Source organism: Mastacembelus armatus, chromosome 11, assembly GCF_900324485.2.
Source record: "Mastacembelus armatus chromosome 11, fMasArm1.2, whole genome shotgun sequence".
In the NCBI taxonomy this organism is placed as follows: domain Eukaryota; kingdom Metazoa; phylum Chordata; class Actinopteri; order Synbranchiformes; family Mastacembelidae; genus Mastacembelus; species Mastacembelus armatus.
This window is the reverse complement of record NC_046643.1, coordinates 16862104-16879334: the sequence shown is the minus strand read 5'-3', so window position 1 is coordinate 16879334 and position 17231 is coordinate 16862104. Positions and strand designations below refer to the sequence as shown.

Genomic DNA, 17231 nt, shown 5'->3' with positions numbered 1-17231 from the left:
TCGAGAACAAGTTTAGCGTAACATTAAGAAACGCGAGTCCTGATTGGCTGATTTAGGGTATCGCCCCTCCCCACGCGGAGATTTGAAAACGGCTTTGTGAAAGTAGGGAGGGACGACTGTGCGGGGGAAAATAGCGCAACCAGGTAACGCTAAATAATTGCTTCTTAAATATGTGTTCCCGTAGTAAAACTTTATTATATACAGTGTTTAATTAAGAGTTTGTACATCTGAAAAATCCAGTTGAAAGTCGCCCAATTGTGGCTCAAACTCGTGGTCTGGCTGATTCGCTAACGTTAGCATCAACTGTTAGCATCAACTGTTAGCTCGCTAAAGAGTCAGGGACATGTGGGAAGAAAACGGCCGTAGCTCTGCTGTAATGTGGCTAACTTGGTGTTATTACCGTCACCCCCTGTCTAGTGTGGGTGAACTTGTTTTCCACTGCTTATCTGTGTAGACATGGCTCCCAGGAAAAGGACCACCAGGCAACGGAAAAACAACCCCAAGTCTGCCAAGCTAGAGGCTTTTCTGCAGGACTTCGACGTAGAGGGTGAATATAGTCTCTACTTTGCTGAAGCTTCTGAATTTAACCGATTTTCAGTTGTCTGATGCACTTATGTTTTGAAAGGCGATTGAATACCAACTAATATTAATAGGTCCTGGCTTGAGTAGCATGTAGAGCTGCCTGTCTGAGCCAGTCTGGAGTAGTTTTTAAATTAGTGGGTGTTGTATTCTGTCACATTCTCATCAATAACACTTTGTTATCACAGTAAAGACCAGGGTTGAACAGCTCAAAGCGAAGATCGACCAGCTGATGAAGGATGTTGACAGCAGCTACAACATGGCACTAATCAAGCTCCCCATGGCTGTCAGACAGATGAACTGGCTGGAGTATTGCAGTAAGTCTCATCAATGCCAAACTACTCTGATCCTATGAACATTATTTTAAAATGTGCTGCAAATATGCTGCAGAGGTAATTTTTCTTTAATAAACATGTAATTGATCTTCCAAACACCTAACTCTGCTATTTTGAGATTTGATGTTTGAACATTTGTTTTGAGTGATAACAAAACAGCCTTTGAGGATTTTAAACAACATAAATTTTAATTGAAAATACGTTTCCTGCTTGCAGTAGGCAGTAATGTTAGTTATGAAACATTTTTGTATGTGCTTTGTGCAAAAATATTAATGGAAAGCATCAATTGATTTTACACTGTTTGTAGAGGTCCATGTTTTGTTTGAAGATATATTATGAGGAACTATTCTCATGTACTAATGTGAAATACTGGCAAATGTTACATAAATCATAAATTCAGGCAGTTGGTAACAAGTCTGTGTCTTAGCATTCCTATTGGTTTACATGGAAATCTGTGCAACTAATCATATTTTGATTATCTGCACCAAATGATCACAAAAACAATGTAATCAAGAAAAAAACATTTATTTTGCTACATCCTGTTTTGCTTATTTTAAATCACAGTGAGTGAGGATGGTGAAAGGAGAGCAGCAGCATTCAGTCAAAAAAATTTTAAAAATCTTTTTAACGACGGGAGTTTTTTTTTAAGTTGAATAAATGCATCATGTTTCTGAACTCAATGATTAATCATGTTAAAATTGTGATTTCAATATTGACTAACATAAGTGATTATGGACCCCCCCTCATGATCAAAAAGAAGCCCTGATGAAAAAACGCTTGTTAAATATAAGTCTATGTGGGTTTTAAAAGATTTTTAAAAGTCTTAAGGTTTCGTTTTGTGAACCCTGTTGAGACTATGTCAAATGAAGACTATATGGTATGACTTCAATTTTTCCATTTATATTTTGCACATGCTGTAATTTGGTTATTTAATGGAGAAATGTGTATGAAATGAACATGTACACAGTGTCACATTTGCACCATTGTAAAGCACAGTATCTACACCAATGCTGTATATATTGTGTAAAATTAGAAACAGCCATACTGGTTTATCCTTTCTTCCTTCATGATTATGAAAAGTATTAATTCATTTTTATATTCCCTCTCTCTATAGAGTCTGAGAAACCAAAGTCACCAGAAGTGGATAATAAAAAGGTGAGCTGAAGATCTTTTTATCCTATATGTTGTCTCTTGATTCACAGTCCTTTGGTTTATGAGCTGTGTTAAACATTCAGCTTTGTTGCTCAACATCTGTTAACAGAGAGAAGAAGAAGCTGCTATTCTTGAGAGTGTTACTGTCAAAGACCATGCAGAACTTCTGAAATCAGTCAAGAAAAGTATGTTAAAACTAGTTTTTGTGTATTTATAAATGAAAAAAACAATTTCAGCAAACTACTATCACTGATGGTAATGTGGATTGGCTGTATGACAGATTGTTTTGGTCAAGAATGTGAGTCTTGTAAAATGAGTACATTTTAAAGTCTGTCTCATCCTGTTCACTTTGTCTCTAATCCACAGTCTCAAAGAAAAAAGCCAAAGCCACTTCAGAGGATGAAAACACTCCGAGCACAATAAGGAAGGTGGTAGCTGATTTTCATTCTTTCACACAGATTAAACAAAACAAAAACACTAATACGCAGTGCTATCGAGCCTTGTTGAGCATAAATATAGGGTGGTTGCTTTCTATGTAATGTGGTTTGTCTGAATCCCTTTTGTGTTATTTAAATACTTGTTCTTAATTTAGGGGAAAGCAACAAAAAAGCCTCCAACTACAACAAAAAGAGGAAAGGCACTGGCAATCAGCAAGCAGAGCACTTCCACCAGACGGTAAGACTTTTTAAAAAAACATTTTTTTTTTATATTAACTGTTTTCTTTACTTAACTCATTTCTCAGGTTTAGTAGCCTGACTAATATTTCTCTCTACAGATCGACTAAGAAGCCCATGGTCACTCCTGCCAGGGGCATGCTGGATTCTTCTTTGCTGATGGGCCCTACTCCCCTCATCACCCCTCGCTTCGACCCACGGTAAGCTTCACTTTGACAGCCACACACTGCCACTTTTTCTGTTATAATATATTGCTCCCCTGCTTTCTGCAACAATGTCTCATTGCCTGTCCACTGGTGCAGAGTATATATCATTGTTTGCATAAATGCAGTTCTAGTGAAGGGTAGTGTGATCATCAGGGCTAGACTTATCCATCCAAATGAAGTGATGGATATAAATCTGAGAGCAAACTTGAAAAATGTCACATAAAAGTAGGCAAGTCCTTTAGGTGTTTGTGTATTGAATGCCACTGAATTTAAAAAAAAAAAAAAGAAAAAATGCTAGAGCTGCAGTGTTTATCAGCTGTCAGTTAGTAGTTAATGGACTGTGCGCTGTGTTCCTCAGACTTCCTAAGACTCCTGCTGTTAGAGTTCCCCGCCACAAAGAGACAGTCTATAGCATTTCAGTCAACGGCTCTCCCATTGCAGCAGGCAGTGACGTTGTTATCAACGTCCCCATTGCCACTGGAGAGGTAAGTACACAGCTCTGGACGGATGAGACAAGATATTTTATTTAACAAAAACTGTTTAAACAAGGCATGTTGTTGAAGAGACAGCTTTTTATTGACAAATCTGACTGGGAAGAAACAATATAGTTTATAGTTCATAAGTTATTGGAATTAAACAGGTAACATGCATTTATTTTTAATAAGTTATGCTAAATTGTTCAGAATAAGAAGGTATTGAGGAGTTTTCTGTGTCTTGTAATATGTTGATCCAGAGCATTCAGCTGTTGGCCAGTCAGATGGACTCAGTGGACCTGTCACTGCTGGATGAAACTGCTATGAGGAGCATACGGCTGCTGCAGGTACATTTGTGTATCCATGTATTTTGCTATAGCTATTAAAATGTGAAATACTTGTATTCTCATGTTTTTTTGTTTTTGTTTTTGTTTTTGTTTTTGACAGAATCGCCTCACAACCCTGTGTGGGACATCAGAGTGACCTCACCGTCAAATGTGTAATAAATATTTTCATTGTACATTTTGGATGTCAATGCATTTTGCTCCCTGACATACTTTACCTTTCATTTTTAAATGGTATTTTCTGCTGCTTTTGTAAAATTAGGTTAAATCCTGATTGGGGTTTTGCCTAGTACCTCTGATTTTAGTGCTGTTCCAGTGTGTTAATCCTTTTAGCCTGTCAGATTTTAGGAGTTGTAAGACTTTTAAGATTTCAAGCAGATTTCAAGAACAAATGTTTCAGTTCTTGAAATCTGCAAATATAATTTACTGTCCCTTCTTTGTTTCTAAGTACGCTTATGACACTTTTTTGTTTTATATTGTCCTTACTGAGCTCAGTCCTCAGTTTCTATACAAATCATTTTACAGTTGCATTATTAGTGCAAATACCTTTATGTACATAGATCACCCTTCATTGTTGCAAACCTGATAAAGGATGTTTAACACAGCTTTACAGTTGTGATATCGTTTATTTGGGAGTAGAATGATTTGGTTCATTAATATTGTGAATTAAAAGCTTGTACACAAGAAATCCTGTTGCTATATATGCTAGAATTTACTGTTGGTTTTTGTTGTGGGTAGTTCAGGCTTTACCAAGCAGTGTTTTTGTATAGTGATCAGCAGGTGGCAGCAATTCACCATAGAAAGGTTTGTGTAGAGTAGCCAGTGCAGCCCTGCTGACTTACCCTCCTGATATTTAAAATTAAGAGTTAGACACAAAAATTTAAGAGGGAAAAGTGTGATTTAAGTTCTTGTTTATTCTACTGCAGATGGTAAATATTTGTAACTTGGCTGTAAGAATACTGTGGTAGTTTCAAATCAGGTTTTTGAGTTGTATGGAAAATTACCAGAGACAATTAAATTACTGGTGTCTTAAGTTAGACTGCGCTGAGTTTTATTAATGATGCTGGTCACAGGCAGGTTAATAAATATTCTTCAAAGGACTGTTAAAGTAGCACTGCAGTTTTCCTGCCAGTTGTCGTCTATGTTGCTTGTAAATGTGTAATTATACTCTATAAGCTACAAAATGCTTAGTTTTGCATATGTGAGAAGTTCATCTTGTCCTTTTGTGACTTTGTTTACACAAAGGGACAGTGGTGGTCATGTGACATGCTGTTGGCAGGAAGTGGCAGCCAGTCCTGCTGCTGGCACAGAAACCTGCATTGTGACCTTCAGGGACATCATAACACTGCCAATTAGAAGCTTGTTAAGCTCCTTTAGGCCTGATGAGCTCGTTAGGATGTCCACCTGGAATGGTGAACTGGGTCAGACCAGGCCTCACCTTAGGCCCAAACAGACAAATGTAACTCTTTGCTATTCCTGTTGGAATCTCATGCATCATATGCTACCAAGCCACAGCATGGGAACTCTGCCCCCCAGCTGAAACCGTGCCCGGTCCCTTCCATCTGCATATCTTAAGCGCTTTATCATCTGCTGTCTCTCGTTGTGCAAACTGTGCTGCAGAGGTAAAAACCAAACTGCATCCCTACAAACGACAGATGTTGTGGTCAGCAATGCGTGCAGTTCAGCTCCCTCGTTAGCGGAGTACCAAGCCCTCGTGCACCTGCTCTACATATCATAGAATTTTCCTAGTTCTGCTTTGAGTGGATTGGATCCTTTTTTTATTCTCTAGGTGGGTGGAAAATTGCCATTTTGCACGGATGGCTTGGTTTTCAGTAAGCACGCAGGCAGTGGCGCAGTGACAGGTGCGGTATGGATGGGGCGGATTTTGAGGTCACAGAGCAACACTGCTACATAAATCATCTGCTGAGATGTTCAGGATGAGGGACTGGAACCTGAGATAGTGGGAGGGAGAGGCACAGTACAGAGATGCTGACACCAACTAGTCTACATTAGCATCCATTCAGTGCACTTTTACATTTACCTGCTCTAAAGCGTTTCAAGGAAAATAAGATCTAAAGAAACATAACAGTAGTAAAGTAGTCCTTAAAGCTGCACTAATCAATAGTTTTAAGCATTTAGCAGCAAATAAGCCAGATATTTTTCTCAGGACTCAGAGACCAGAACAGTTAAAATGAAAGTGACTACTATACTTACAGCCCCCCTCTGACCCCACACACACACACACATCCTGTTTCTCTGCACCTTACTTCACTTTACCAATCCTTGCCATCTCTGTAATTTTGTATTCTCAAAATCTGTTATCATAAACATGTCTGACATTAATATAGTGTATTTGTCAAAAAAACAGTTCTGTCCCCAAACTGCTGGAGCCACTGGTTAACTGAGCCCCCAGACCTCAGGAAAGTGCCAGATTTCCTTCCAAGACAAATGAACCTGGCAAAGGCATGTTCTCCAAGCAAAATTAATTCTCTGGTGTGTTGAGGCCTCCTATAAATCCCATCCGTCAAGTGCTCCACTAATCGATTTATTCACATACCCACACCTTCGTCTGCTGCTTTCTCTCACTCAGTCCTAGTGAGCCAGTAGGGGTTGAGACTCATCTTTTCCCAAGTTGTTTTGTCAGCACAAACCAAAAGTAACAGAGTGCTTTGTTCTGTCTGCTTTGGTGATGGAGAGTTATGAGGACACAAGCTGATGGTAAAGTGAAGTGGCAGACGGGAGAAAGAGGTAAATGGGATTGAACGGCCCCCACATGATGCATTCTGGGCATGTGTTCGTCTGGTGGCCAGCAGGGTCCTGATGGCGTTTTGATGGGCGGCCCCACAGTCGCTCAGGCACCCCTGATGATGGGCGGGGTGGAGAAGAACATCTGCTGCCAAAAAAATCCTGTGGAAATTGGGCCCTGAAAATAACGGGCTGCTCTGAGGAGAGGCAGGAGGTTAATGCCATTTACTGATTGCACAGAGACAAACATTTGCTTGTCAAAGGGTCCCTCGGTGGCTCCAAAATTCAGACATTTATCTGTGAGAGACATGACAGCGTTTGTTTGCAGTGGGGACCTAACAATGTTATAGACATTAAACCTGCTCTGTGATTTACATTTATGGGTTATGTGTAAAGGACATTTGTTGATTGTAATTGTCAGGTTTGTGCAGTGCAGTGCAGATGAAAGCCTCTTCGTAGGAAAGAGAAAAGACTACATTTTCTGCAGAAATCTCTTGAAATCCACTTCTTTTAAGTCTGTAAAATGTACTTTAAGACCTGTAGGAAGCAGATTTGTAGTTTGTAAGTACTGAAAGCCGCTTCATCAGAAATGTGAGCCGATGCCTAAGCCAAGAAAGCATTTAAATTATCGTAACTGACAAATAAGCAGCTGTAATATTTGATGTGGCGTTTAAGCACTGAAAGCAGTTAAACCATTGAAGTGTGTGAAATGAAAGTAGCTAAACTGTCATTTGAAGACGAAGAGATGAAACTTCAAGTGTCAGCTGAACTGTAAAAAATGAAAGCAGCTGATTTAGTTAGAGCGCTAGAGAAAGCTGAGGTGTGTGTGCACTTGTTCAAACTTAAAGCAGCTAAAATTAGTTGAAGTGCAATTAGTGGAAAGCACGTCAAATTAGAAAGTTGCGTTCTCAGTTTGTATTTAAATGCTAAATGTAGCTGAATTAACGGAGGAAAAGCTGAATGCAATGAAAATGGCAGAAAATGAATATTTACTAGGTCACCAGTTTAATTAGTTTAACATCACATTCTTTTTTACTGTTCCCCTTTGGTTAATTGGACATTGAAGTTGAATCTTTCATAGTGTAGTCCTGTGTGTTTAAATCCGGCTTTCTTTGTTAGACATTTCTCTCTCCAGGGTTCACACTTTGCTAACAGGGAGACAGTCTACAGATATATGGTTTTAATGTGGAAAGCACTAACAGTGAAGGTACTAATCTGAGCTCTGTGCCTTCATTCATTTCTACGCTGGGCATGGCCTGACAGGTTCAAAACAAGCTTTTCTTATTTGGTTAGATGCAAATGCCAGGAAGGGCAACAGAGCAGAGAAAAAAGAAAGTGAATTTTCAGCCGATTCATTACCTGAATCAAAGAAAGAAAAGGAAAGTGACCATAAAATGAGCAGTGGAGCAATGGCTGGGATTGCCTTTGAGAAATAATTAAAGCCTCTTTGCAATGTTCCCCAGCCTTCTGGAAAAAATCCCCATCTTCTGTATGGCCTACAATTGATGTTTGGTTTACCAGCCCCTCTGTATAAAGCAGACCTTCAATAAACTATATCACCCTATTTGTGAGAGTAATACAGCCCAGTGCGGTCCACAATTTGGTATAAATGACACAGCAAATTGGAAAATTAGGAGGAGTGGGAAGGATAATTTGCTCCAAAACAGACTAAAACCAATTCATTAGGAGACCGGGAAGGAGACAAAGGGTCTCAAACACAAAGTCCCACTTTAAGTTCAGATGCCTTAGTGTTCACCTTGTCACGGGCGGATCTTTTCCCTTATTATTACTCATATGTTGTATGTGGAATTAGGCCACATGTTGCACCAGCTGGAGCTGCAGAGAAAAGAAAACAAAGGTTATCACAGGACAGTTGTGATGTACACAGATGTCTAAGCTCTATGATGTTACAGTATGTTGCCGCCATTTGCGACACTATGGATGGCAGGGAGACCGAATATCCTTCAGCTGGAAGCCTGGGCTACATTCACCATGCAAGTACCCTGTTATTACTGTGCTGAGAGGGCATCTTTGAAATGACAATTTTAGTAACATTTATTTATTTGTTGGTCTGTCATTCAGTTGGTTGGTCCACTACTTTAGGCTGAAATATTATCATCTTTTGAACTGTAGTGAAATTTTGTGCAGATGTTTGTGGTTCCAGGAGGATGAACTGAAATTATCCCGCTGATTAACACCCCAGTGTTTGACTATTAGAGAAACAGTTTGTGTGGTGAGCGTGAGACAAAAAACTAAGCCAGCCGACAGTTTCTGGGGTTATTACCATCAGTGTTATTTTCACTGATAGACCAGCAAAAGGAATTGAAGTGACACCTTCTGTTTAGATGGGTTTAACATTGACACCAGAATAAGTTCAAATATTTCATTTCTGTTATTATTTCAGGTTATATCTAAAAGTTGATATTTTCTCAAAGTACTGCTGTCACTTAGACCTTGATATTGCTGTACAGCTATGGCTTTTGCTCTGTGGCATTCCTTTAACTGGTCCCTTATGTGTGATTTTATGAGATGTGCTTACAACCTATATAGCCTGGATGTTCTATATTATACAATTTTAACACTCTCCAGAGACACCTGCTTTTAAAACCAGCTGCTGCCAGGATGGTCAGCGTCAAAGAAAACCACCCCCCCCTACACTGTGTCTTGGTCTCTGCATGCAGATGTGATGTGGCAGCATCTCCTGTCCAAGTGTGTACTTGTCATTCTAGACACAAAATAATGCAGAGATGAAGTTAGTGGTAAATATTAGTGTTGTGAGACACAAATTACACACAGACACTGGCTCTTGGATCATTGGAGAAACACCTGTCTCTCTTGGATTTATGGCAGGGGCCCTACATGATGAAATAAGACGAGGGATCAATTTGTCTTCATTTCCAGCCTCTCTTTTTATTAGATGCAGTGGTGAGTGATATGATTAGGGGGGGTCTGTATCAAGAGCAACAGCTACCACTATTCCCCACTTCACATTATACACACACACACACACACACACACACACACACATAACAAATTTCAACAATGGACGCTGTCTGTACAGAAGAGAATATAACGGTTATTAACATTCGTTTTGATCATTTACATTTGCACTGAATTGTTCTTGTTTCTTTTAAATGGTCATTTTAATGATTCAGCTCATTTCTTAAAGTGATTAACAGTGATGCTCAAAGTCTGTAACTCAAGTCTAACCTTGGCAGCAGGTGAGTGACATCTGCTGCTGGTAGAAGACTGTCAATGTCTGTGGTCTGCTACCAACTGGAGCACATCATGGACATGTACAGCGCCAAGACCAAGCCTGTAAGTGTCTGAAATTTAAATTTACTGAGTGAACTATGTAGTGGATATAATGTCCCCCGTTAATTTTAACTGTCTCCCTTCCACTCGTGTTGATGGCAAATGACCAGACTGTCAAAGTTTAACGCCTGTTACCGGATGTTTCGGTAACCTCAGCACTCCATATGTTAACCTGGGATCCAAATCATGAAATGAAGTAGCTCTTGAGGAACAGATGGGACTAAACTACAGCTAACATCAGCCCCTCATTCTCATTTCTGTTTTTATAAACATGAGTTATAATACATTTCTGTACAGAAAAGAGGTTGAGAATACAAAATTGGCAGTAACAGATAATGAAGCACTTCATATCCCAGCATCTACTTCCATGTCACTGAGAGTGCAGGGTATTTGTGGCACCGGTCTGAGTCACCACAGAACATCAGGCATATCATTAAATGGTCACACTGCAGAGACAGAGATCAAAATAAAGCTACAGATACAGCAATGACTAACAACGGCTCTGCTGCTGAAGACTGGGATGAGTCTGAAAATTCCTTTAACATTTGTTTGAAAGAAGCATTATAATACAAATCGTCTACCAATAATTCTCTCCCCGTGAAAGGGAGGAGATGTATGACTTTTTAACTTCTTCAGCTGAAGATATAGTACACTTATTGATTCAGTATGTCATGTTTTAATGGTCGTTTGAGAGGGAGAGAAGGAGGCGCAATGGAGGGAAAATTTGCTAAACAATATGTCTGCTCTTTTTAAAGAATTGCTTTACATTACAAAAACATATATTTCCTTACATGCCTTTTGTGATATTTACCAGTGCAGATAAATTGATTTTATGTGCTGAAGCTCTGAGATGTCTGACTAGAATATTTTCCTGCCTCTCCTCCAGTGGAGCTCACTGTCTCTCCAAGGTCACAGTCAACAAAAAACCCACAGATTGGCAGGAGTTTTCATTGGCACTGCTTTATACTGAAGAAGTAGTCTCTATGATTACTGTTCATTGAGAGGTCAGTGGACACTGTAATAACCAGAAGAAGTTCTGTTGACACAACACTTGTGTGGTACAGTGGTTTACCTCCACTGTACTGTGATGGGGTCAGTTGTTGATGAGACAGTGCAGCTTTAACTTTACTTCGACACAAATGGAGCCCACCAACAAATGCATAAGTCTCTTTATGGATATACAGAAGGTGCACTAGGTGTATGCACATGCACTGTTTAAGTGAGTGAAGGCAGGCTGTTGGTTCTTCAGTCTGCTGATAATGTGTCTCTGTCGTCTTGGAGCCGGGGAGTGTGTATAAAATGAAGTGAGCAAAATGCTGACCTCGCTGTAAGCAACACTGGCGTGCCGTTAGCAAAAAGCCCTGTTCCACTGCCATGCATCACAGAGCTGTTGACCTTCAGACCTCCATGCCTGTTTGGTCAGCCGCAAAAAACGTGCAGAGTGTTTTTAAGTGCTCTGCCTCAAGTCTCTGGTAGCAGGTGCTCATTTCCTTGCCTGTTTTCCTGGAAGCAACTAATAACTTTAAAGACCCTGGAAAGAATAGCATGACTGTTAAGTTGCTGAGTTGCTGATTTTATTTCTCCTGCATAATCAGTGTAAATCACATTAGCAGTGGTGGGTTGGGTGCATTAATTTGAGTATTTTCTTCTATGTGGCCTCTGAGAAGGACAGCCACTGCAGAACGAGGTTGTAGGAATTCCACTTAAATAATTTAACAAAAATATTCTCTACGTTAATATTTACATGATATTTGCAGTCATGCTCTTGACTATGGCTCCAAAATTGTTCCTTGGAAACAGAATGCACTGCTGTTAAAAAGATATTTGTTACTTGCATCACTATTGTTTTACTTTGGCATAACAGCAACAAGAGAGCAGAATCAGCATTCTCCTGGCATGTCTGAGTGCGAGTCATGCTAATCTAACGTTTCATGGTGATCATAGCAATGCAGAGCTTATTCAAACTGACTGAGCGAGGCTACACTGTGGTTACACCTGCCAAGAACTTCAGTAATACAACAGCTAAGTAGGTTTAACACAGATTATTGCTGGTCTCCTGCTGAAAGACCCTTTTGCCATTTTCCTTGTTCTCTTTGTACAAGGAGTGACAGTTGACATGGTCTGCTACATGTACAACAGGTTTTATATCCTCACAGCAGCACCTAAAAGAATAAAACATTGTGGAAAGAGTAATTTTTCTTTTTCTTTTCAATTTAGCTTTTGGGGAGACAGGTTCTGTAGAACAATGATGTGATTTAAACTGACTGAGCATTGTGCTGGGTTTCAGGTGCTCTGAGACTGTTCATCTCTCTGACTCCCCTCTGTAAATTAATACTACAACTGAATCCATTTTAAAGCATATGCTGTATCTTTGCCTATTTTTATATTAACATACTCTCAAGCATTGTAGAGTTGTAGTCTATGACAAATAACGGCACTGTGGTCAGAACACTGAAGAGTAAACATCCGCACAGCTGCTTCCTATTCCATCTATTTACAAAAGGAGAGTGGTGCAGCCATATGCAGCATCATATGGCCATCTGCAAATATGTTATCGAGTAAATAAGTCTCAACATGTCATTGCTCGCTTCTTCTCTGATCATGTTGGGTTTTAATTGGGCAGCAGCTTTGCTGTAATTAAAGCTATGACTGCTTGTTTTTCTTCTCTGATGGGCAAAGTTTAAGACTGAACATGGACGAAAGTCAAGTGTGCAACAATCTTAATTGAATTTATTATAAAGGATAAATATTTAAAGATAATAGAATATATGTATGTATGTATGTATATATGTATATATCTGTCTATCTATATATATATGTATAAGCAATGTCTCACTGTGTGAGCAAATGGGGGAACTGTTCACTTATATAGACAATATAAAAAATATATCAAGCCCTCTCAGTCTGTCTTTCCTGAGGCCCTGTGGTCCCTGCAGGAGATGTACAATAAAATGTTGTACAATAAAAACACAAAAGCAATATTTTGAACTGATGTCTGCGGTTTTCTGTTGCTCTGACTGCTGTCACTGCCACAGTTAAATCCTGGATACGATGCACAAACAAACTCTGGGCAGACATAGGCATTTAGGTTTGCACAGAAAGAGTCAAAGGTCACAGTTTTGCCTTTTAAGTAAAGACATTTTCTACTAGAACTGTTTTTGGCTTAAATGGGCAGCTTATCTTCTTCAACTCAGAAAGGTAAAGGTCTGTAATTTAAATTCTTATTAAGGATGATTTTAGCTCATTATCTCAAACATTAGTGCCTTCCTTTCCTGCATGCCTGTTTGTTCTGTTTCCCATTATTACTCAATAAACAATTCTTTAGCATCTCACCCACTGGTGTGGTCCTTGCTGGTGAACATCACTGTAGGCTGTCCAGGACCTCCTGTAATACTCACGTCATCTGGTCAGAGTCCTCTCAGGTCTACTGGGACCTGGCCATTGTTCCCTAGATCCATTCTTTAGAACATAAAAGAAGAGCTATTCCTACCCCGTTTCTCCTCCTGGGTTTTAATTTGAGTTTTTTCCCTTATCTAACCATGGGTGGAGTGCTTTCAGCTTGTAAAGTCTATACAGCAGTAAATGTATTGTTACTGATTTCGGGCCATATAAAACAAACTTGACTTGACTTGGAATTAGCTGGCACTGTTATCTCATTCCTCACCTTTGCACCATAGAAAAAAGTTTTTATTCTGAAGCCAAAAAGCAGAAAGTAGTATTCTTTAAGCCTAGAATTACATGATGCCTTGAGATAGACAGATAGTTAGAAGGATAGATACTTAACAAGAAAGAAAAACCTAAAAAAGGATACAGGAATGAATATACAGTTCAAATTTTAGGCACATACAAGAATCCTGGGATGTTTGTGTTGGTTGAGAGGAGTGAACCAGACTGCCTCTCACCCTAAATGTTGAAGTGGAGGGAGAAAAATACTAAAATTGACGTTGTGACTGACTTTTCAGCGACCTTGGTTTTGAATGACAGCCCAATCCACTTGCTGCATGAGGGCACACTTCGTCAGAAACTATCAACAGGTACAAAAGTGAGTTGAAAAATAAATCACTGTCATATTATCATATGATGGCTAATAAGACAGAAATAAAAAGTCATTTTGGGGAGCAGTCAGCTGTGTTGACAGAAATTATTTAAACCACATGAGGACTTGATGATAGTGAGAGGGGATTTTCTGAGAGGTCACAGAGTATTTGTGTATTGATTCTAGGCTGAGTCCCATAGCAGGTTTAATACTGAATCGATGCTTGTCAGGGCTACTGTATGTGAACAGGAACATTAGGTGTCAGAAGGAGGTAATGAAAGGAAACTGTCTGAAGTCAGTTTTGACCTTATTACCAGGCTGAATTTAGATAGGTCAGGGTGTTCATAGGTTACAAGCTAAAGTATAATCATTAATCGTAGCAGGAGATAGACAATATAATCACATAAAATACACCTTTATCATAAGGTTTAATGCATTTTTAATGTTCTGATAAAACATAATCTTGTTACAGGAGGAGAATCTGCCTCAGTGTAGTTACTCTTGACATTTCTAATTAAACAAAAAGATCACTTGACTGGAAAGAAATGTAATTCCTGATGATTTCTGGCCTCATAGGATAATAAAAATGTATATGTATTGCTTGAAAGCTAGTCTTTGCATACATTTTATCACCAAAAGAAGAAAAATCTTTCATATGATATATTTCTTACCTTGTTCCTATCCTTATTTCTCTCCAATCCCTTGATATCTTGGTGGCTATATTACACAGCTGAGTCTATCTTTGAAGGAATCAAGGCAATAAAAGGCGTTATTTACCCTTATCTAGAACCCCCCCCAAAACTCCACAGTATAATACAGGCCGAGACACTTTCAGCAGGCAACACGCAAAAGGTTCCATGTCCTGTCTCCTGGCAGGATTTTCTTCCTATTTTCATTTATTAAAAAGTCTTATTTCTTGTCACTGTGCATTGTATATTATTGTGTGCGATTTCTTGGAGGGAATCATCTCCCATGAGCCGGTGAAGCTAATGGAGGGAAGGCACTAAGAAAAGGAAGAATGAAACTTCAGGTTGCTAAATCAGGTCATGCCTTTGACCACTTAATAATGAAAAGCAATTACAGGCAGGCTTAGCAAGAGAGTTAGTTTTTTCTTTTTATTTATCAAAGAACCCCAGTAGTCCTGGAAACTTAATGCATGTTGTCAAGGATAGTTTTGAGCACTGCTTTCTGTTTTGTAGTTGCACTGACTTCAGTGTCAGTTTTTATAAGCATCTTTGTACAGTGTTAATATCTCTTCCAATGAAAGAGGTCTGCCTACTGACGACATTCACATACAGTCCAGTTTATGTGCAACAATATTTGGCCTATTAACCACAATTTAACATGTGCTGTACTTACACTTCTATTCTTCATTGTTTTAACAATAGCACTAATTTCTGATTTCAAATAAGCATAAAAAATATGCAGCTCATCAGCACATGTGGCTGTTATTAGTGTATTTGTTGTGATTGCACACTCATAGCATCTCAATACAGACCTGGAACCTTATGCTCTGTGTTACATACTATAGGTCAGTATGCTGCACATGCTGATTGAGTAAAATATTTATTAATCAGCACTAAATACAGCTGGTTTTGCAGGTACTTACTCATAAACCAAAGTATAGGACAAGAAACGTATACTTGGTGGCACTATGAGCGGATCACAGTGATCAAAGTGATCATGGTGTGTACAGTTCATTCTTTAAATGTATGTCAGAGCCACAAATGCAAACCTTGTTTAGACATTTAGACATTTTTGTAGCAATCCATCCCATAGTTACTGAGCTGCTTCAGTCTGCTCCAAAGAGTTGGAACTCCATGAGAGCTCAACATTACTATCTGCAGAGCAATGCATAATGTAGAAATGTAAAACAGCTGAATTTCAAACGATCAGCAATGAGCTGAGCTTTAAGGAAGTTCAGGATTTGATGATGATAGTGGGAAGTACAACGCCAATAGATTTCTAGCAAAGCCCGGCAGCTTTGCAAAGAAAGTTGGCAGCACCCTGCAAGCACCTGTATCCTGGGTGTAGCAGATGTCTATAGCTTGGAGTATATAGTATCTATATTCATTAACAATAAGGTGATAACTCTGCTTGGCATCATGTTAACTGTGCTACTCCTGCTGGTATAACTGTGAGCCCTCGCTGTGTTGCATAAATATTTAATCCTACTGTGAGAGAACCTGGGGTTAAAAGTCTGGGATGAGTGACGTATGGCAGAAGGAGCTTTTGGCAAATCGTGATGATATGAGGTGACCTTATTGCTTTTGGCATTCCTGTACAGAGATAAATACATAAAAAGTGAAATTTGTGTCTAGGATTGTGACAACCTACTTGGTGTTTCCTGCGAGGTGTGATGGATGGTGTGAGCCTCTCACAGTGTGACTTTTTCGCAAGCCTTCCACAGTCGCTCACTGGCGGAGGAATGTGGTCAGGCAGCATGTTGGGATGAAGGTCATTTCAAACTGAAGTGTCTAATTCACTGTGTGAAACATGAGTTAAACTGAACTTTTGTCGACAGAGCAATGACAATGTTAAAATGCGTAGAGTGCTGTGGCCTCTGGTATAAACCACTTATCACAGGTATAGGCTGGAGGAAGTGAGCACCACCCCAGGCTGATGTTCATCCAGTGTGTCTTCATCACAACAGCAACATGCTTTACTTTGTAGGATACGCCTCTTGAACTCAAACACTCACTTTAACTTGATGGCCCATTCTCAGTGAAGTCACAAAGCTGCAATATAAATAGAGACGATCGTAGTATTTGGTCCCCCTAGAGGTCTGAGTCCGAATATAACCTGCAATTTGGTCCCTTGAAAATATCTGTTATCGTAGGCTTTTATTGTCCTTGGATCGTTTCTGTGAATATGGCTTTTTCTTCCCCATTTTCATGCCGGGAAGACTGGGACCTGTGCCCTTCATGTAAATATCCCCCCGCGACATGGTTCCAGAACAAAGAAGAACTATATCTGATGAGCTACCTTTGCTCTAAGCCTCGGGTTAGGACATTCCCAACAGGGCCAGTCTATCACCATGTGATTTATAGGCTTTTTAGGACAGGGGTGAGAGATAGAAAAAGAACGAGTGAGGGACTGGGAGGTAGAAATGCAGGTACAGAGGGAAATAAAAAATAGAAATGAATGAAAGGTAAAGTGAGAAGGAGAGTAACGTGAGTGACAGAGACACATACTGTAGTAATAATGATAATAATGTCTTTATCCCCACACCAGCGAAGACTAAAGCAACCTCTCATCCACTCTGTTGTTGATGCTGAGCTTTATTACAAATGGATTAACATTTTAAACTGAAAAAAAGGTGTAAGTGTAAATTAGTGTGGTTGAAAGTGAATTACCATATCGACAGCATAA

General features: G+C 39.4%; 1 protein-coding gene across 2 annotated transcripts; it reads left to right on the top strand.

Moving 5' to 3' along the window:
• The first annotated feature begins 15 nt into the window (after positions 1-15).
• Positions 16-4368, top strand: cdca8 (cell division cycle associated 8). Of its 2 annotated transcripts, none has more exons than XM_026300687.1 (11): positions 16-143; positions 455-547; positions 768-896; positions 2029-2069; positions 2176-2251; positions 2433-2494; positions 2659-2741; positions 2842-2940; positions 3305-3431; positions 3680-3766; positions 3867-4368. In XM_026300687.1, exons 2-11 carry the CDS (start codon positions 457-459, stop codon positions 3900-3902), a joined length of 831 nt encoding a protein of 276 aa, XP_026156472.1. In that variant the 5' UTR covers positions 16-143; positions 455-456; the 3' UTR covers positions 3903-4368. The 2 variants fall into 2 exon arrangements, with proteins under 2 accessions (XP_026156472.1, XP_026156473.1); XM_026300688.1 differs by having other exon boundaries at positions 74-143; positions 418-547.
• Positions 4369-17231: the final 12863 nt, after the last annotated feature.

Excerpts from the sequence above, each read along its gene's own strand:
- cdca8 (XM_026300687.1), top strand. The coding sequence starts at position 457 with ATGGCTCCCAGGAAAAGGACCACCAGGCAACGGAAAAACAACCCCAAG. Across the intron at positions 548-767 it reads GCAGGACTTCGACGTAGAGG|TAAAGACCAGGGTTGAACAG; the intron begins GTGAATATAGTC and ends TTGTTATCACAG. Across the intron at positions 2,070-2,175 it reads CAGAAGTGGATAATAAAAAG|AGAGAAGAAGAAGCTGCTAT; the intron begins GTGAGCTGAAGA and ends ATCTGTTAACAG.